Source organism: Pseudopodoces humilis, chromosome 10 (assembly GCF_049639895.1).
Source record: "Pseudopodoces humilis isolate 2021_Gansu_Grassland_sample_001 chromosome 10, ASM4963989v1, whole genome shotgun sequence".
Taxonomy (NCBI): Eukaryota; Metazoa; Chordata; class Aves; order Passeriformes; family Paridae; genus Pseudopodoces; species Pseudopodoces humilis.
Window position 1 is genome coordinate 14,923,122 of NC_142209.1, and position 21,806 is coordinate 14,944,927.

At 37.8% G+C, this 21,806-nt stretch overlaps 1 protein-coding gene across 7 annotated transcripts in view; it reads left to right on the forward strand.

Annotated features, from left to right (window-relative positions):
• Positions 1-2,367: 2,367 nt before the first annotated feature.
• Positions 2,368-21,806, forward strand: part of BCAR3 (BCAR3 adaptor protein, NSP family member) — a 69,291-nt gene continuing 49,852 nt past the window's right edge. The window contains exons 1-3 of one of the 7 annotated variants that reach the window (XM_088060266.1): positions 2,368-2,482; positions 4,055-4,169; positions 21,406-21,730. In XM_088060266.1, coding sequence (XP_087916392.1) covers positions 2,396-2,482; positions 4,055-4,169; positions 21,406-21,730 — 527 coding nt within the window. In that variant the 5' untranslated portion in view covers positions 2,368-2,395. Of the gene's footprint in view, positions 2,483-4,054; positions 4,170-14,231; positions 14,347-14,393; positions 14,546-14,658; positions 14,773-14,927; positions 15,259-21,405; positions 21,731-21,806 lie in introns of those variants that run through there. The other 6 variants (XM_014250678.2, XM_014250679.2, XM_088060267.1 and 3 more) reach the window with 6 other exon arrangements.

Sequence of the window (21,806 nt, forward strand, 5' to 3'; positions counted from 1 at the left end):
GTGGAAATTCTGGGATTCCTTTCATGTTTAGTACAGAATTTCTCTTTGTTCTGGGATGATAAGTGTGATGACTTTCTAGAGTTTACTGTAGGTGTTTTTAATTGTCATGCACTAATATGGAATCCTAAGTATTCACAATTAAATATAACATTTGTAGTCTTAAAAAATATATTCTTAGTGAAGTTGTTAAACAGTTTGAAAACAAACTTGAAAACTTGAAAACAAGCCCCTTTATGACAACAAATATGAAGTCTCTAAAATGTATGAACCAGAAAAGAGGTATTTGTCCATGGTTTGATTTGTTTTAGCCAACTAGTTGTGTTTTTTCCTTTTATCTCTCTGAGAATCATATGCCCTTCATGCTGACCATCTTGAAATCTGAAAGTACCTGTTTAAAACGAGCCATAAATGAAGGATGTCAGTGGCTGAGCTTGTCCTCGCCTCACATAAGAATGTTCTCTGTGGCTTTAACATTCCTCAAGGAAATTCTTTAGTGGTGTGTCAATTAAATGTGGAGATTTTCTGGTCAATGTTACTCTTAGTTACTGGAATGCCACAGTTCTTTAGATGTATACTTATCATCCATAGCCTGCAATATTTTCACAATAAAAAAAAATCTGCAATAAAGCAAATAATATAATACAGTATTCCAATGGAAAATAGAGGGATTTCATGATATGACTTGAAAATTTGAAAAATCTTGCAAAAGCAGGTTTGTTCTTTAACATACTATGAGGTGACAAGTTCCAGAATTAAAACTTCCGCGGTGTATCTGTGTATGTGTCTCTGAAGTGCAACCATTTTGTCTTTTTTCCAAGGCTGAGCACAGAGGTAAAATTCACAGAGGCTTCCAACATAATGTCTGGTCCAAAACATTTTGTATATTACTAACAGTTACAGTTCTAACTGAAATACTGTTAAAAAATTTCTAGGAATGTTTTGTCCATTGACACAAATAATACTGCTACCGTGGCTTACCTTTCTGCAGAATAGTATTTTTAGGTTCACAATTTTTATTTAAAACAAACAAACAAACAAAAAAAGACATAAAAGCTTTTCTACTGTTCCAAGAATTATGAAAATACTAAATTGCTTTCCCCATCTCACAGAAAGCAACACCGACTCTTTGCTGATTGAATAAATAGAAGCAAGTCATGTAGCCTTAGTGGTTCTATCCCAAAAATCTGGGACAGCTTCTGGGACAAAAATCTTTGGGGCAGCTTCTTGTGTGTTCAGGGTAGGCAGATGTATTAGAACATGTGGTTTGTAGCTGAAAAGTCATAATTAGAGTTGGTTTATCCAGAGCTAATGAGCAGCTACTTCTTCTGAAGTATAGATGAGAGAAAGATCTCAAACTAAAAATAAAATAACAAAAAAGATATGATTACATGCACTAGGTGTCTGAACATGAGCATTTCCTGCTTCTCGCATCAGTGTTCTGACAAAAAGATGTTCAGATCACAAGTTACAGATTTAGAATTGGGCATCCTTGAATTGATTTAGGCTATGCTCAAACTTGCACATAGACATGTCTTCATAAATGCCGCAATTCTTGGAAGCTTAAGTATTTGTCTGTGCAGATCTTGCATAACTGCTTACATGGAACAGTGAAGCGGGAGAGTATTTTATGTCTTTTGTCTTCTGATATCCATCATATGTCCATCTTAATGTCTATCTTTTATTTCATCTTAGCAACTGGGAGAAAAAGTAATGAAAAATATCTTACTTTACAGATAACTCAAATTCAGATGACATGATGAGAACAAACTATAAAAATCTTTCAGTTGCTTTTTTCCTTAGAAATATTCTGTAACAGGTTGACTTTATCTATGCTCCCACCTTGGACAAACACTCACCACAGAATCTTAGTCATTTTGACTGTCTTACAGAGAATGCAGTTTCATTCACACCCTTCATATTCTTACAGAAAACAAACCCCTTTTTCTGTTCCTCTTCATTTAATGCGTTTTTCATGTGTCACACATATAAAAAGAATTACATTATCACTGAATGAGGTATTGACAAACATTCTTGGAATACAAAGACTGAATATATTTTAATTGATACTACAGTACCAAGTGACTCTGTTGATTCATCTTCTGAAAGATTAATTCAGCTGCAAGAGCTAGACAAAATACAGTTTTGCTTGTTTGTTATATCAACATTCCCTGCTTGTATGAGGATTACAAGGAAACAGTGAATTTAAGGTAAAAATTTTAATGCACAGATAACTAGCTCTTACTGTGCAGCCAAAAAAAGTGTTAATCTCTTTGGCCATAATAGTGAAACTTGCATTTATGAAGTGTTTTCTGAGTTCAGTTTACCATTCCTAAACAATGTTATTTGTAATTTGGTTTTGTTTTTCAGAGTCATAGGCATTGGGAAAGAGTAGATAATGAAGTATCTACCCATTTCTAACTGGCTGACCCAGCTTGGTCTTGCAGAATATTGCACGCTCTTTCAACAATATGATGGTATAGAGGTGAGAATTGTCCTTTTTCAATAAAATTCTTGAGAAAATGTTAAGTAAGATCTTTCAAGCTACTAAAAAAATCCAATCAAAATGTGTCTATAAAAGTTTCCATTGTGTTACCCGAAGCATCTGCTGTTTGGTACTGGAATTAACAGCAATCTTAGTTGTGTTCCTTCTTACAAACTTTTTGCTGAAGTTTGAAGAGCAGGCATATTGCATTTGTACTCCTTTTTTGGTTTTTCTTGGAGGATGATTTTGGGATTTGGGAGAAGTGTGTTGGGTCTTTGAGAAAAGCAGTGGGACTCTCTGTCACTGTTGCCAAAGCTGAAAAATCCTTTCTACTGAAATGCGAATTCAACATTAGTACCAACTTTTGCATTTGGGCAAACCTAGAAAGGAATAAATTAGAAGTAAGAATTATACAACTCTCTACTTTCATGTCATTAGTTACATATGAGTTATCATTTGAGAACGAATATTATATTCTCAGGCATGACTGAAATTCTCCAACAGTGAGAACATTTTTTTCTTTTAAAGCAGTGTTAGCTAGCGACTTAAGAAATTGAGGCTTTCTGTAGTTTGAGCACTAGTCTAAAGCAAATAATGTCAGGCTTTTGAAGTGGTTTTTGTTTGAAAGAAAGATTTTAAAATTACAGTTTCAGAAACAGTGGTTCACACTAGAATTTCTGTGTCAGCGGTCTTATTATTTACACAGTGAATCAATCTCATTTTGTGCTCTGGGGTCTGAATTGCAAATCTCCATTACAGAAAAGCCACTTTCAGTAACATAACTTGCTAGTAATAAAATACTGTACATTCTATGTACCTCTCTTTATCTTATTTACAGTGAAAATACAGTAAAGGACAGTAAAATATAAAGAAATATATTTGGATATGTCTTCTATTTGCTCTGAAAGTTTTCATCATCAAATGAAATTTTGTACCTCCTTATAAATCAACATCAAATTGAAATTCTGTACTGCCTTATAAATAATATCTGGAGCTATTCAGCAGCTTATTTTGAAAGTAAAATAGTAATGAGTTTTCAGGGAGAAAGTGGATTAGGAGAAAACAGTTCAGGTTTGATTACTCAAATGTACGATATAGAAATTCTTGTTCTTCAAAACAGCGTCACAACTCATGTTGTCTATTATTACAGTGAATATCCTCTTCATTATACAAAACCTTCCTTTCTAAAATCATTATTCCTATCAGTTCATGCTGAGATTATCTTACTTCACTAAGTGCAATTGGCATAATAGCACTTTTAGGGATTTTTACTCAAAGGAGTTGTTTAATCAAAGGGGATTAGAAATTCTCCAGCAAAGCTGACCAGATTTATTTTGAGGAAAAAAATTGAGAGACAAGGAATTAATATTTTTAAATAAAAATACCTTGTTCCTTCAATGACATACCTTATCATGACAAAGGGGCTTCATATAAAATGTGAATATGCTGTTGAATATGATCATTTGGTATTATGTAATTTACGGTACCAGAAACAGTAAACATATTTGGAAGACACTTGGATTCTCCTGTATTAATAGCATAATTTTTTCCTTACTCTGGCATTTGCTACAGGATTTATTCCATCTTACAGAAGTTGATCTTAGAAAACTGGGAATTGAAAATCAAGGCCACCGAACACACCTCATTTCCAATATCCTGCTGCTTCAGGAGGTAAAACAAAAGAGAGGTAAGATTTCTATGTTGTCTCCTAAAGACTAAGGAATGAACTAAGGCAACCCAAGCTTCTCTGTCACAAAGGATGGTAAACAAATACCCTGATTCAGCCTGGGATATTTGTCTGAATGCAGATCACTGGGGGACTTTATACAGACAATAAGAGGAATTCTTAAACATTGGTTTAACAAAAATCAAACATTCATATTTTGGCATGGATTTACAAAATAATCTTTTATAAAAGTTGTCATTCAGAAAAGTTTTCAGTTTTATTTCAGCTGCTATTGCTCTCACAGTCTTCATCTTAACAAAACACAGTAATGTCAACATATCATAATTGATGGAAGTCTGTGTCACTAAGATCTTCCTCATTTGGAAAGATCATATCAGAAGGTCTAAACCAAGCTAATTTCTGTACATCCACCTCATCCCTACTGAGGAGAAGATGCGTACTTGCACAGTTCTGACCCTTCTTTTCCATTAGGGACTTTGGTGTGAATCACTGCATCATTCATTGTTTTTATCAGCTCAGTATCAAAATTCAACTCAAATTCATGAGAGTTGAAACAAGCCCTGTAAGACATTCTAGTCTGAGTGGAAGGATATAGTGAGAAGTTATTCAACTATGACTTCTTGTACTGGGTGTTTTGAGAATCGTTCACAAGATAATGAGATACAAGTATTATGCATGCTGTCCAGTAATTCTTCAGATCACTGCCAAAGGCTTTTACAAGTTTAATGTCAAGTTAAGTTAGTTACTTGGCTAACAGTCCTGCTTCTACATTCTCTTGGTCAAGATAAGACTTTTGCACCATGTGTAGAAATTGATTATTCATAGAACGTGTTTAGCTACTGAAGTTTTCAGAAGAAACTAGAACTGATGGTATACAAGTAGGTCACTGTATTTCCTCAATGTTTTCCAACAAGTTCAATATTGATTTAAAAATTTCACAACTTCTATGGCTCATGGGTTCAACTGTCTTAAAATATGGATGTAAATATGACATTTTTGTAACTGCTACTGTAAAAAGATTAGGAAATTATTTCAGTTGATGATTGCAGTGAAACTGGATGTGTTTCAACTGGTATCTGTTTTCATGTACATTAGGACTGTGTTTCATAATCTTTTCAGGTACTGAAGTGCGGAATGTATTACAGTTATCAATGTAGCACTGTTTTTCTGAGGAAAACTACACTTTTCAAACTGTCATTGACATGGTAAATTGATTTGTAGATGGTTATGCAACATTTCATTCAACTCACCAGAATGTTCCGGCTCATGTTTGCTCAGCTTCAGTTATGTTGAGCCAACATCAAATCTTGATGTACTGCTGATGACTTCAGTGAATATGAATTTGAGTTAAAAAAAAATATTTCTAAAATGGTGTGTGTGTGTATGTATATATATATATATATATATATTTTTTTTTTTTTATTTTTTTTTTTTTGGCAGTTAATTGCTAGAACTCTTTAAGCTAAACTCTAGTAAAATTAGTGCTGGTTCATATTTTTATGGGCATTTATCTTGAGCAATGTTTCCATTCAGTGTTGGATTTTGGCTAATGACAATTAAATGTATAATTTAATTATGAGCTTGAAAAAAATACTGACACATTGATCTCCAAGTTCTGTTTACACCAGGATATTTGCATCCTCATTAGCTTTGCCTATTGTAATAAGGATTTCTGGGAAGGCTGAAAACAGATCAGTTCAGTCAGTCATACATGAGTGCAGACTGGTTTGTTTTCATAGTGGGGACTAATGGTTGTTATCTGGTCTCCAGGCTGTTATGACACGGATTTGTTTTGTGTCTTTGATAGAATGCTGTGTCTAGGAGCAAAGCGGCTAATCAGTTACACTGAAATGCTTCTTTTCCAGCACTGAACTTTACTGTAGTCAGACTTTAGAGAAAACTACTAAAATTCTCTATTCTATTAAATAAATGCTAATGTCCTACTAATGTACTTACTGTATCAGAGAAAAGGCTGTCTTACTCTGTTTGCTGTTATTTTGAGCTTTAAACAACAGCATTGTATTTGGTGCTGGTTCAACAGTTTCCAGAGTGCTTCAAGTGATAAATCACTTTAATAAGTAAGTATTTGCACAGAGTTGAAAGTGACATTAAATTTTGGGAATATTTGTGAAAACATTTTCTTGATTCTGAAACTACTTTGAACAGGACATGTCTAGTGCATTTGGATTAGATTTGGATTCATCCTGTTTAGCTACTTGGGCTGTGTTTCCACAGTAATTAATACCAAGATCTGTGCATTGACATAATGCCCAGCAACGCATTAGAGCTGGATGAAACATGTGCACATGATCACGTATCTGTTGAATTAGGAAGAGTACACAATACGAAGTTCACTGGCTTGATACCTTTATGCCATCTTTATGGTAGCCGGTGATAGGGAAGTGAGTAGGACAACTGATTTTTGAGTGGCATTAGCTAATCAGTAGGAAAATAAATATTCAAAATTGTTACACCTCTTCAGCCCAGCAGAATAAATTTAATCGTGGATCACTGATTTGAATAATGGGGCTCTGATATTTTTGATCTGTACCAGAAGACTTAAAGGCTGCTGTACTATAGACTCTTGACTTTAATTGAAGCTGAGTTTCCAAAAATGCCACCCTAAGCAGCCTGTATCCTTTTCATCTTTCCTTAGCTGTTTTTCCCCATCTCTCTATCATTCCTTTAGTTGTCTGTAAAACTATCCTGCAGCTGCATGGTGAACCCATTGGGAAATAATATGTCCAGATGAAAAACAACCTTTTTTTCCTCCTCTCTCCGTCCACATCAAGTGTCCAAGCCAATTCACTCTTCAGCTGCACAAATGTTCCCAAGAGCCTGAATGGCCATGGAAGACACAGCACAGCTGAGCCCTGGTGGCTGAAACAGCCCTACTGCCAAACTGAAACCACAGCTGAAGGTGTTAAGTGGGAGGCAACTGACTCTGCTCCCTCTACTATTGGAGAGACAGATGAATTCAGCATATAATTCAGTTCACTACTTTTTGTAGGTGTCTATATTTTTTGTTGACTGTAGAGTTATACCAGGATGGCTGACTTCCTGACAGATCTCTTAGCAAACACTGACAGCTGGTGGAATTAATTTAAGTCTAAAAGCTAAAACTATGGTTGTTGTGGAATATTTAATCTCTTCTTTTGTGTGCAGCCCTACAAATTTCAAGAAAGCATTTGTTTCTTTCTCTAGATATTGATGATCTTCAGTATTTGCTTATTTATTTATCATTATTTATTTATCACTACTTTTCATTTCCTTGCAAATCAAAGTATACAAGTGGAAACGTGTTTACAGTTTTTGAAGATTTTCTTCCTTAGTGCAAAATCGTTACCAGTTCTAAACATACTTCCTACCCCTGTTCTATGAACAGAAGATCATCTGGCCATGTAGAGTCTAACAAATAGTTTCTCCAGTATCAGCTAGTGGCAAAGTAGCTCTTGAGTGAAAACATGAAAGAGCACAGCAATCCATAGTGATGCTTTCCTAGAATACTTTCTCAGCCTCTAAGGATTTAATCTAACAAAACATTTCAAAAGGTATGAATGTGAAGAGACATAAATATTCATTCCACAGTCTTTTTGCCTATATCTTGGCTTGCCTTTAGATGTAGTAGATGCACTATAGCATATTCTGGATCTTGATGTCCTGCCATCTACACCAGCACATACTCATCATGTGCTGTGACTCCTTTGGGATGTACCTTTTGTTTTCTCTTCCAGGGAAATTGTAAGGGTGAGGCCTGCAACATGCCTGGGCTTGTCATAGTGTGGACTCAAGATGCATCCAAAAATTGGGTCCTAGCGCTTCTAAGAAAAGCAAAAAATCTGGGCTATGCTTTCAGGAATGTTCTCAGTGGCTATCCAGCACCTTTTTGAAATACTTGCGTGGCATCTTAGAAAAGCCAGGAAATTACATATCCTCCTCCAGAAGAAGCTTCTTGTGGTATGACAAAAATTGGTGACAAATCAGGTATAGTTTGACTCCTGTATTACTCAACAGGTCTTCTTTCCCTGAGCATGAGGCATATTGCACTGTGTACTGCAACAATCATCAGTTCAAGACGCATCCTGAAAGCCACATCCCAGTACTTGTAGGGTAGTGCTTCTGGAAGGAATCGGGGTTTTCTCAGTATCCTCTAATACAACTAAATACAGAGTTCATGCTGTATGGGATTGGACCAGTGTTGTTTAATAATTTTGGTTTATGTTTGTCGTATTTAATCTCATAGTGTGCTACAGTCTGTAGGATTGTGATTGTATTATGATTTCTTATGACCTATAGTAAATGAATAAATCATGCTTCATATGTGTTGAGGAAACCTACCATGATGTGAGCAGTCCAGTAGAAATGGTACCTAAGGAGAGGGAAATGTAACCACATGAATGAAAATGTCTGTCTTGAGACAATGAAAAAAAAGGCCTTGGGTATTGCCAGACATGGAAGATATTTCCTTTTTCCCTTTACGGACATGAATTTAAATACAGCATTATATTTGAAAACTTAGTATCATTTGACTGTTAAAATATTTGCATACATTTGCATGCCTTCGTGATGTATCTATACATCACTGGTTATGAGTGGAAAGAAATAGAGAAAGCTAAGTGCTAAGTATTTTTTAAGGAGGTGTCATAAGAGCTAGAACTTAATTTTTCCAGTTCTTTTACTGAGATGAATTCCAAATAATAGCATTTTATGGCCTCGTGTGATTTCATTAACATCTTGGAGTGTTTTACTCTGAGAGACAAAAGGTATAAAGAATATTTTCTTTTTATCTTGTACAGATTTTCTTATGCAGAGAGTTTTAATAGGATATAGGTTTAGATCTATTATGATTTTTTTTATCATACAAAGAAGGCCAGCCTTACTGCATTTAAATAAAATATATGCATTGACATAATTTATTGTAGGTAAACATAAAATAATACACAAAACCTAAATTAGATGGAATGAAATTAATATTCCATAACATTCTGCTTTTAGATTTTGCATTTAAATGCTTAGACAACCGTTTCTGTCTATGTGGTATTTCTTGCCATGCTGCAGTAGTATGAAGTTAAATATGAAGTGATTTCTTGTCATCTTATGGAAGGCCTAAGTTGTGTGGTATTAAGAAGAAACCTGAGCAAGCACTACAGAGCCTGAAGTGCTTTGGATAATATAAATAGAGAAGTCCATCTTCAGAAAAGGTGTAAAATAACTGAGGCATTCTGTCTGTGTTTTTATTAGATGACCATTATAGTTAGCATAAAGCCATGACCAGCTTTGGCATTGTCAGCCACAAATATCTTGCCTTTGTAACTCTCAGATAAAGTCCTTCTACACATTCTGGTGCTTCTGCTCTTAGAAACATTGCAAATGCAGCCAGAGTGCTTTGGGGCAGTGGTATGTAGTGTCAACCTGTCAGATTCCAACCTCATACTAAAGTATCCTCATAGCTTTGCCAACAGAGGGAGAGGAAGCTGCTTTGAACACTTTGATCAGCATGACAGGTGGCATTGCTACCTGTGTGGTCTGTTTTGCTCTCACTGAGACACAAGGATTTGGAGTTTTTTGCTTTCTCTGTTTGAGAAAGTCAGCAATGTAAATGCTGTTACAGAGTTGTTAACAAACATCTCTGACAGTACCATTTCATTGACTGAAAGTTCCAAATTTGCTTACTGGTGCTTTCTGGCCCTCTGTTTATCCTTTCCTCTACATCAGTTATGTTCAAAATGAAAAACATCTGTCACAGGCAAAGAGAGGCTGGTAATTCCTCTGTATTTGAGACTTTTTACAGAAACATGGAGAAACAGAAACTTCCAAGAAGTCGTAAATCCTTAATAACAGTTCTACCACTGCTAAAAGCAAAGAGAGGAAAATAGACCCCCTGGTAAAAAGCGTCCATAAGACACATAAGACCTTGCCCTGCTTCTTTCCAGTCTACCAAAACTATTCAATAAAAGAAAACTGAATTTAATGCCATTTTACCAGTGTATTTTGAACTTTTAAAACAGGTCTGTCTAAGCAATGCCAGCACAAATTGCTCCACATTGAAAGAGGTGGAAAGGGGCATAATGTATTACTGCCACAGAATCTGTGTGATTTATTTTAATAATTTTTTTAATTACTAATTATATTTTTGTTCAAGATGATAGTTTTCTTGTATTATACCTGACAATGACTAAGTTTATATAGCTCTTCAAAATCTCTTGCTGTGCTACAACATTGTTTGCAGAATGATCAGCTATGGGACTTGTCTGCTTGCAAGACATATCTTCTGAGGCTGGGGATTGAGAGGTTTCTGAACACTAACTCATAACAGATAGCTCTTTGGCAGTTTCTGAAGGACTTTGTGTCTCCAGACCTAAGACAGATCAAATGGCAAGAGATCATGTTGGTAGTTTTATTATGGCGGTCTGGATATGTGCTGACTAAACTTACCAGTTTCAGTTGGCAGCCAGAGAGGACATTAGAAAGCAGAGTTGCCATAGCTCATAGTTTTCAAACTAAGTATTGTCAGATTCTAAGTGCTGGAGCATTTTTCAATTCATATTGTTATTTTTATTTGCCCTGATGTCTTTGACTAACTTGAAAATTACCAGCAAATAAACTTAATCTCCTAGCCAACAGCGATGATTGTTTCTTTTTCTATACGGCATCTGTGGGAACTGAGGCTCGAGTGTAGCATTTTGTTTGTTTGGGTCCTTTTTCTTCTAAGACTGGTCTATAGTAGTAACATGCTTTGACTTTTGTTTATCAGGGAATCTACAAGAACTGCCGTGTGAGCAATCCACACATGCCATGTCCTCATTGTGTGTAGTTACTCCTGCATTTTATCCCCGCAGCTGCAGAGCACTGCTTTAGGGGTAAATGTGTTTTCTCCTGGTTATTTGAGGAAGACTGGAATTCTGACATTTAAGGACAAATTGAAGAATTCCAATTAATCCACTTCGTGTCCCATTGTTTTCTCTGTTTCTGTAAGCCAAGCACATTTGAAAGTGATGTCAAGAACTGGCAAGTACTCTTAGGCCAACTCTTGGCATAATTAAGGCATGCAAACTATAGCAGCACAGGTCTTGGAACCTCTGTCCCAGTTGTGTTCTTCCTCCCATATCTGTTCAGTTAGCTGCTTTTTTGGGTGTCTCTTTCAGTGAAAAGATGCACCTGTACACACTCCCCTCCTTCAGAAAGCAGAAGTCAAGGGTGGCCATGGAAGGCCCCAGCAATGTGTGATGTGTAGCCAGCAATGGCCAGCACACTGTTGCTTTCTCAGCCTCCCCAGGTTGGTGTCACAAAGGACAATGCTCCAGTGCTGCTGTCTGTGGCAAGGTGATACACAGGCAGGATGACGCCACATAGATAAACAGATGGCTCAGGGGTATGGCGGCTTAACATGGAATGCTGTTACATGGACTTGACAGAGGTGCTGTGCTCCTTTCAGGACATTAATGCTTCCAGACTTTATCCCACAGCTCCATGAACTCATTTCCAAAGTAGATAGAAAGTATGAAAACAAGAAAAGCTTTGCAATGAGGAATCTAATCTAATTTAATCTGGAGTAACTCACAACCAGTGGAGCTACTGTAGGCAGTCCTGTGAATTTTCCTTCTTGCATCCTATAGACAAATTGTGTTTAATAGCTTTGCATCAAATATGTGCAAGGATGGGTTGTGTAAAATATCAAACATGAAGACAAAGACCAATTTTCAATTTCACCTGAAGACAAAAAAAAACTTTAAGAAAACAATGTAATGACTCATGTAAGTAAGAGTAATCATAGTTTAGGCAGGGCTGCCCAGCTACAATCCCCTTACTTAGCACGTAGGCATGCTACTAAGGAAGTTACTGCCCCTCTTCTGGTTCTTAGTCATATAAAAACGACAAGCATGACACTACTTCCTATGTAACTACAGTGCCCAAAAATTTTCCGAGTGATTAGAATCAGCCAGTAGAGACCATCTTACGTGCTAACAGATCAGAGTTTTTGGCATAGTTTGAAATGTCTTTTATCTGAACTGTGGAATGTGCAGTTTAGATAGAGAAGCAAGACGTATTCCTTTATGCAATGAGGAAAATGATAGCTTGCACTTCTGTAGCATCTTCCAGCTGATAAGCTGATAGAGTACTACACAGTCTTCCCTGTGGAAAGTAACTACCACTGTGATGTATGCTACAAAAATGTTAGTTTATGTCATACAGGAAGTAGGTGGCTCAGAATACTACAACTGAATGTGGAACCCAAGTATCTCAACTCCTTTTTCTGTATTCTCACCCTAATGCCATTTTTCTTGCACCGGACATATTGGTGAGGCATTTTGGTGTTCAACATAAGATCACAGCCTGGTGTTCTTCAGTTCCTTTCCCCTTCCCTCCCTCTCTCAAGTATTTTCAAGAAAGATTATGAGTAGAATTTTCTATGGGAAATCTCCACAGATTGTTACTTGTGCCAGTGAAGTTCTGGAATCTGTCACTAGGTCTGAAACATTTCTCTATCCCCAATACTTTTCACAACCAGCAAGACAGATGAAGAGTGCCATCAGCTAGTCAGGATTTGGTAGTTTTCCTAGTTTATCAGTAGCTCAAATGACAGCGCATTCAGGGAAAAACAACTGACAAAAGAACAGAGTGAGGTTTTGGTGTGCATTTAAGTCTTGTTTTATGTGAAATTAGTTTGAATTTAGATCTTAAATTCAAGGCTCTGTTCAGTGACAATAGGATGCTATAATTTTTTGTAATTTGTGGAGAGAAAAATATAGAAGTCTGTCTGTCAGTATGCCACAGAGTGATTTATGTTCCAGCACCAGTGAATGGATCTTTTCAAAAGCTGTTGTCTTTCACATTTACCTCAACTTTTCTGTTTTGGAAGTTGTTGTAAAATGTGTAGGGCAACACCAACACTCATAATGCTTCCCTACAGCTCATGCCTGCCCTAAGGAACTAGTGTTGCTATGAGAAATGCTACAGTGAGCTTCCTTTACCTTAGTGTACTTGATAAATTCAATTTTCTAATCTTCTGTCTCTGTCCCTTACTTAATATTGGAGCACTACTCTCTGCCTTTATTTTCTTCTCTCTTATTTTACACTAAACTTCATCTTACTTGAGCTTTCTTATGTGAAGATTCTACTCATATCTATGAAAATTCCTAGACTTTCCCAAGAATTTTCATCTCGCAATACCTACTTCAGCAACTTACGTGGTGGCTAAAGGATCTTGTCTTGATCAACTAAATGTTTATTAAACTCTAACTACGCTTCAAATAAAGGCCCAGTGGTTTTTCCTACTTTGAATTGCTTCATTAAAAAAAAAAAATCAGTTGCTGTGAGATATTTCAGATAGCTGAGATTGCAAAATTCAGTTTAATGGACAATGCATAAAACGCCAAACTGTAGAGAGGTAGATATCCTAATTCTATCCAGTACCCAGAGATGTCACTGTGGTAAGATATGATGTGGAATTTTAATCCTGCTTCTGTCACTATTGGATGTTTAATTTGTTTAGTGTGAGAACACCAGAATTTCATTTACTTTTGATTATTGGTTTGATAATATGCAGAGGTCCTGGAACATAAATAATCTGATCCTTAATTGCATTTATCATTTAGATATCTTAGGACCACAGCTATTATGTAGTCAGGCTCTGAAGTAGATATACCAGAAGCAATTTATTAAAGCTAATCTGGGTAAAAATGGAGAATGAAAGGATTGAATGTTATAGTGAAAAGAGAATACTGCATGAAGAGGATCTCCCAAAATAGAACCACCATACAACTAGTAGGAATCAAATATTTAATGTCAGAATCAACTAAAAATTTGGTTAGGCAGAAAAGCATTTGCCTCTGGAAAGCTAATGCAAATAGAGTAACAGCAAAATGATTTGAAAAATTAAATCTTATGAATTCTGATACAGTGGAAATTGAAATTGAAAACACTGGAATAACTGTGTAAAAATCAGAGAAATGTTGTCCGGGCAGCCAGAAAGACTGAACCAATGGGAAAGAGACAAATACTGTTAAACTGATCCAGTGCTTTAAAAGTCAACTGAGTGTGCCTTGATTTGTATTAAAGCAAAAGCCCTGTGGCTACGTCAGTGCTACAGCTGAAGGTGCTTGAGGTAATTAGTTGAAAATGAAGGTTGCATCTATAATTATTTCATTGTTTTGAAGGTATACTTTACAAAAGAAGGGTAAGTGACCATCTGTTCTATTAGTAGCTCCCGATTCTGTACAGCTATTTAACCCTTTGTTGTAGAAAATGCGTTTTATCCCACCAACCTGTTGAAAAAATAACTTCGCGCGACTTGGTAGGATGAGGGGGGCGTCTACCAACGCAAGTAAACTGTGCGTGTAAAGTACGTGACAGGCTCTGAATCGTCCGTGAACAGGGTGGGTTTAGCAAACTACTAACTTTTGCCGTAGTGCTAATTTGAGAGACGAAATTACGGAGGCCAAATTGTTAAACCTATGGAAAAGGGCATCGGGAGGTCACGGCCTGCGGGGGACTGGTGCGCCGGGGGCTCGGCGAGACTCAGCCGGAGCGGCCCGGAGGGTGTGGCCGGAGCCGCCTCAGGGCCCGGGGGCTGCCCAGGGCCCGGAGCCGCCTCTCGCCCCAGGTGAGGGGCGCCCGCCAGGGGCTCGTGTGGCGGCCGGGAGAGCACGGAAGCGGGGCCGGGCTGTGGCGGAGCGGGCAGCGAGCGATAAGGAGCTCGTGGAAGGCTCCGGTTGAGTCACCCTTAAGTAATCGCGAATTGCGCTTCTTTGGGGCGGGCTGGTGCTGGCTGCGCGCCGGCTCCTACCGCGGCACGGCCAGACCTTGGGCTCTCCCGAGAACGTCCCGGTTCATTTGCTGGCAGCGCTCCGGACCGCTGTTGTTGCGGGTCCGGCCTCCGGCCAGCGCTCCCAGTGCCCGGCTGCCCGCTCCAGCTCCGCGGCCCCGAGAGAGGGGCACGGGCGGGACTCGCTGCCGGGAGATCAGTTCGGCAGGACAGACGCTCCAGCCGATCCGCAGAAAGCCTGGAGAGAAGCAGCAGTGATCAGAGCCGGTAACTGCGGGGACAGCGCTAACCTCTCGGGCAGAGAATGCAGAGTTGGCTTTGTGTGTGAGTGTGTGCGGGTGACCCTGTGTCCCCACAGCGCGTTCGGGCAGGGGGCGCCGGAGCCTGGCGAGCCCTGCCCCGGTCCGGGCTGGCCTGCGGGCTGACAGAAATGCCATAGCTGTGACAGTGACCACCGAGACGTTGGATCCAAGTGCTTTGGTTCTGTGGGAATTGATCCCATGGAAATCGGTTAAATAAGTATAAAACACTGGTGTGTATTCGAGATACCGAGATACTTCTCTACTAGAGAGAAAAGAAACGCTGTGTCCTTTTTTTCTCTTTGTCTTTTGAAGAGGAAAGTATGCAAAAGCACTTCTTACTGTCCGAATTTGTGATTTCTGAAAGGCAGTTAGTTCGAAATAGTAATGCTGAAAAGGTTTTTTAGTTAAAATGGGTTGATCTTTTTTGGGGGGGAACAGAGGAGCAGTCAAAATAAATTGCTTCCTTTACCAAGAGAAGGAACAAAAGGTTATATTTTTGAAGCATTGGCTAAAAAACACTTAGATTTGACTGTAACCTTGGTAAAGTTCTCTGTTTCTGCCAGCAAAATGGGGAGAGAAGGTTTATTTCAAGTCAAGGCTTCATATTGTTCACGATTACTGAGCTAACAGATTGGGCACTTACATTTCAGAGATAATTTCATGGCCAAATGAAGAAAGCTGTATTTATTATTGAATCATCTTCAATGATCACTTTTTCTTGGCATTTTTTATAGATATGAAGGCATCCTACATGTGAAAATAAACAAAGAGAAGTATGGGTTTATCTGTTTCTCTCATCTTGAAAAAAAAAGGCATTTCAAAGATCATTTATCCCAGTCTCTGTGTTTTTTGTTGCATGAGAATAATAGCTAAAAATAACAATTTAAATAAGCTGACTGATTACAGCACAAGGATGTATGGGGGGAGGGTGGAAATTGTGTGGCATGTATGAAATGAGAGGAGAGCATGAACATTGTGATAGCACATCAGGACCCTTTGGAAGCACTGACCTGACTAATCTTGTGGGGATGTTTGATGTTTGACAGACTCATGTTTTTTTCTGATAGTAGCTTAAAGCCTTTGAACTACTGCATATGCTTTCTCAGTCTATGTCTCTGTGTCATAACAGGCTGTAGGTTCTTGAACCTTAATAGTCTTCTCAAAGTCCTGTTTGCTATAGAGAAACTGATACAGTAGCTTCTTTCTCATAACAGAAGCAGAAAATAGAGGTTGCAGAAAGCTGCTTCTAAGTCATTTTGGGGAGCAGAAGTCTTTTTTTTTTTTTTTGTTAAAATAATGAAGAATACTACACTGCTTCTAGGGAGTCAATATTAAATCCACGTTGAATTTATGTCTACAGTTTTTATTGTATTTATTCCTATGATACAAATTAACTTTAGAGGCTTTTAAAGTCATGCTTTATCTTTTTCCCTTATTCTCTTATTACACATACAAAACAAAATTTTAAAAAATCTGGGGAAATTCATCTGCCTTTTTGTTCTGACCTTGACTTTCTTCACCATTAAGGATGTTCACTTTTTTTTTTTTTCTGTGCATATCTGCATAGTGCTTGCAAATATTCCAGTGTCAGGGAGAAGAGAATAATGGATCTTCCACTTGTTGAAATTAATTGTTGCTGATTTCAAGGGAGGGAGGGGAGATGGGTGGGAGGAATTTGTGAGGAGATTGGATGTGGCAATAGTAAGTAGAATTTTCACAAAAGTTGACTCAGTCTTTTAAAGACCTGAGAACACTGAGCTGAATATCTTAAACCACATTCAAGCCCTCTTGGCTTCATAGCATATATAATACTGAAGATTGGTGGTACAACACCAGGTATAAACTCTAGGGATTTTGATCTAAGAAAGAGAATGAGAATCACCCAAATGCCAGATCAATAAGTGAGAGAAATGTGGGTCTTTTAATACCCAGATATAACTCTGAGTTTTGAAATAGCTTGAGAGTTTGATTTGGAATTCTTTAATTGTTTTTCTGTTTCAAGAGGTTTCCACTAGCATGAGCATATACAGCCTTGGACTGTTTGCTATGCCGTTCATGCATCTCTGGGGCTGAACTGAAGACTTCCCTTTCCCTCACTTCTCTTCCTCCAATATATTGAAACAACAAAGTAAAAGCCACTGCCATTGGTTTTGTTGTGGTGTACACTTAATCCTGTACCTGTGCCATTTTGAATGAAGCACTAGAACACTTCCTCAGACTGTGTAAACATCAGAAAGATTTCATGAGGACAAGCTGAGCCAGAAAATTTGGATTTGCATCCCAAAGATGGAACAAGCAGAAGAATATTTAGTATGTTGTTTTAGGGAACTGAAAGTTATTTGTTTCATTGTTCGTGGTTTATTTTGTTTTGATCAATGATATGAAGAGACCAAACCCCAGCTGTTTGGACTTACCCACCAGATACATATTTCATTTTATGTCCAATCTGATACTGTTACCCTAAATGCCATGTTGATTTTAGAGGCCTCTTCATTTGAATTTGCTCACCTTCATAAAAAAAAATGGAACATGTCAGAAGTTACCTGGAAACCTTTCATTCTTTCTATTTCTCTGAATTCATACTGTGACTCCTGACAATTCTGTTCCCATCTATTCTTCTAAATTTAAAACTGAAGAAAGAGAAGTGTCACACTATGTATAAATACAAATTCATTTGCCATTTTTAACATTGTATTGGCACAAGTCCATCTTGTTTGCCCCTAGTTAGGAGAAATTTGCATGACTACCAAAGTGTTATTTTGTTAGTTGCTGCATTTTGACAAATAGGAATGTGTACAGTTAAATTTCAGTTCTTTTTGAGCCACTGTTCTGTTACAATTTCTACTTTTTCTATTGTTGATTGTATAATGGCCAATGCTCAAAGCACACTGTCTCTTAGGGAGTAAAATTTTCAGGATTTCTGTATCTAGTAAAGTCAAACATTCTTTGAATCATATACTGAAGTATTTGAGGCATTCCAGCATCTTCAGCTGAAGAGGCTCCCACTTTCCAGTGTTTACATTCAATACAAGAAAACTGTATAGATAATTTGGCAGGACTTTGGTTACCAAGCTGATTGTTGTAGTTATCTGTTAATATTTATGAAGAGTTCATAGTACAGCAGCACATGGACAAGCAGATAAATGTGTGGTGGAAGCTAGCAGACCTGTTGTTCTCAGTTATGTTTGGGTTTTTTGTTTGGGTTGGGTTTTTTATTTGTTTGGGTTTTGTTTTGTGAGGTTTTTTGTTTGTTTGGGATTTTCTGAGGGTTTTTTTTAAAGAGATTTTGCAGGGAGGATTGTTAGAAATATTATCAAAGTTGTACACATACTTGTGGCTAAGTGTATTGCAAGTTCTTGAATGTAGGTGTTTTTGTAGTAACTGTGGAACTCTACCTTGATTCGTCAAAACAGTACTTGGGTATGAATTTGAGGGTGAGAGATTAAATTTGTAAGTCATATGAGTTCTACTTAAAAGAAGCAATGATTAGGTCAACTCTGGGAGTTTGGTTTTGATTCTTAAGGGCTTCTTAGGTGTAGGGGTGAAATGGAAAATGCTGTGCATCAGGGAGTCATTAATTTGTTGAAAACTCAGACTGTTGTATTGAAAACCTACTGGGTTGCTGTAAGAATTACCTAGTGATTGGGTTAGCAGAGGGAATTCTTAGCTTTCTTTGTGGATTCTCAAACATGAAGTGGTTGACAATTTCTCCTCACAGTAAGCCTATTGTGGACTCATCAGGTATTAAACCAAAGCTTTCTACGGTTACATTTATAACGGCTTGAGTTTGATACCTGCTTGCAGGTAATGTCCTGTGTTCCATTTCAGCATAACTATGGGAGCCTTGCAGGAAAGGCTAAGGAAAATTCTCTAACTGGATAACCTGAACTAAAACAGTTGGAATTCAGAGGTTAGGGGGTGGATTTTAGATAAACAAATGAGATAGTACAATAATTGAGTACAGACTCTCAGCAGGCCTTGAAAGGAGAACAAGATTTGTACAGTATGAACCAGCTAGCTTCCAGTTTTTCAGACTCCACAATTGGTGTTTCTTGCTTTTCTACAGCGAATACACAAAGTTGAGTTTCAAATGATTGTGTGAATTATAAGAAGCCATTTTTTCCTTCAGTTGTTGGAGGTGATTTATGTCATTCTGTTCTAATAAAGAAGCTGAATTTACAAGAAACAAGCTCACTCAGTTTGCTTTAGCTAGACGAGGTTGCAGGTTTATAGTAACTATTTGCATTTTTGATCTTCCTATCTGTGGACCAGTTCTTTCACTTAGAACAACTGTAATGCAAAACTGACTTTACAGCAATTATTGTGAAAATAATTATGAGATATTTTTAATACTTGCCAAAACTAGCAAAAACTGTGTCCTTTAACCACATTATAACTGGAGAGATGATTTAGTATTGTACATCAGTGTGATAATTTAGAGCAGAATTTTTGTGAAAATGTATTTTGGTTTCTTTAGGATTTTGTATTTTATTTGGATCTGAGTGACAAAAAAATTCCAGTTCTTTGCTAACACCTCAAATCTTTTCTACTCTTTTCATTGAGAGATGTGACCAGAGTTGAACAGATTCTCCCTAGGTAGAAGTGGTATTTCCAGAGACTTTTCTACTATAGTGCATAGTACCTGTGCTTGACAGAGGCTTGGCAAATTGAAGAGTAAAAAAAAAAAAAAAAAATTACTGAGTATTTATGGTAGGACTTTCAATACAGGAGAATTGGGAAGGAATTTTTTGTTGAAGTCTGAAAACCTTATGCAGCTGGTGAATCTCTGCAGTGCAGCTGACAGGAAAAAGCAGAATTTTTACATACTCTGAGATGACCTTTAGCATTACTGTACAAGTAAGACTGTTACGGTAACCTCTGAGTAGAAGTAACAGTAGCTTCAGTGCAGGGACATTTTGATTGTAGCTATGATGCTAAGGCTGGAGAAGGGAGTGGGACTAGAGAGGCGCTTCTGTTTTCCTTGCAACACCTGTGCATTCCCCAAAACAGGAGTAATTCTTGTACAGCTGTAAGCAGCTGATTTCCAGGCTGCTGGGCCTTCAGGGTGCTCATCTTATTTTTCAGCATGGAACTTGACTGAGGTCAGAACAGATTCCCCGTGTCCATAACTGTTATTTCCAAAAGCGCTTCTGCTTTCTGAGTTCATATCAATCTGTGCAGCATCTGTGGCTGTTCCAGTTTCTATGGGAAGCACCTGACTAACACCTAGGTTAAATAATACAGGACTGTTTGCCCTTTAGGTCTGGTGATATGTTCCATAGAGTGGCTTTTGCAGGCTAACACAATCCGCATAGGATAAGGCTGCATGTCTTCTGTAATACAACCCTATAAACACTATAAACTGAGCACAGGGCAGCATTTTTTGAGGAACAGAAATGTAATTTGTTAATGAGCCTGAAGTGTTTTCTTGCAAAGCTTTTTGCTCATGCTAACAGAAAAACCTGTACTGTACAGCAGACTGCAATTGATTGTACCAGAGACTGACAGCTATGCAAATCTCTGTGTCAACAGCGATTTGAGCCACCAGGCTGGGCATGCTGAAGGAGAGAATTCCAGTAATCTGTTCCTGCCCTTATCTCTTGGGTAGAGCCGTTTAGTTTACAGCCTGTTAAAAATATGTGACCAGTTATCTGCTAGATTTATTACTTGAGCAAGACTCCTTAGCAACAGGTTTTTCTTCATACTGTGCCAGCTACTGGGTTTAAAAACAGTTCTTCCAAACCACGCTGTACTGTCCTTAATTTTTTGACAAAATGTTCTTAAAACTTTGCGTATTGTCAGTGATTCGAAATTGACGTCTGGGTCTACAGAGGATGTGAAAAAGCAAAAAAGAGGAACTTTGTTGATAAAAATGGAGAAGTGTTCAGGGCCTGCTCTTGCATGTTTGTCCAAACTGGTTGTTTTTTGTTGTGACTTTTAACATGTATAAAGTTATATACATGTGTGTTTGATGTGCATTGGGAGCAGAGTGACTGGGTCTTGAGATATCTGACTGCCTCAATGCAAAGCAAAAGTTCAGTTTCAGGTATCTTTGTTAGTCATACTACTTAATTTCCTTTAAGGACTTTGATGATTGATATACAGAATCTTGTTTTTGTTAAAAGAATAATAAAATAAAAATAAAGAAATCTTGTTTTTGTTTTTCCAGAACCAAAAATGATAGCTGCTGGAAAATTTTCAAGTCTTTCCAGAAACGGCCCAGTGAACCACCAGTTTTCATTAGCTTCTTCCATGGACCTTTTGACCACAAAACCTTCACCAGTTGAGCATCGCTCAAACTCTTTCCAAGGCATCTCTATCCATGGCACTCTCCCCAGGAAGAAGAAGGGGACAGTTCCCTCTAGGTCTTGTGATATGTTCAGCCACGTGGGTACGTTGCCTTACGCCAGAGCACGGCAGCAGCCACCTTTTGTACAGGATGTTATAGAAGAGTACCCTCCAGAAAATGGAAAGAGCAGCAAACTCCATGCCAGGTATGTTGTAAAACCTTAATTACATACGTTAGTTGCATAGGGATTATTACATATTCTTCTAGGCCTCTAAAGGCCC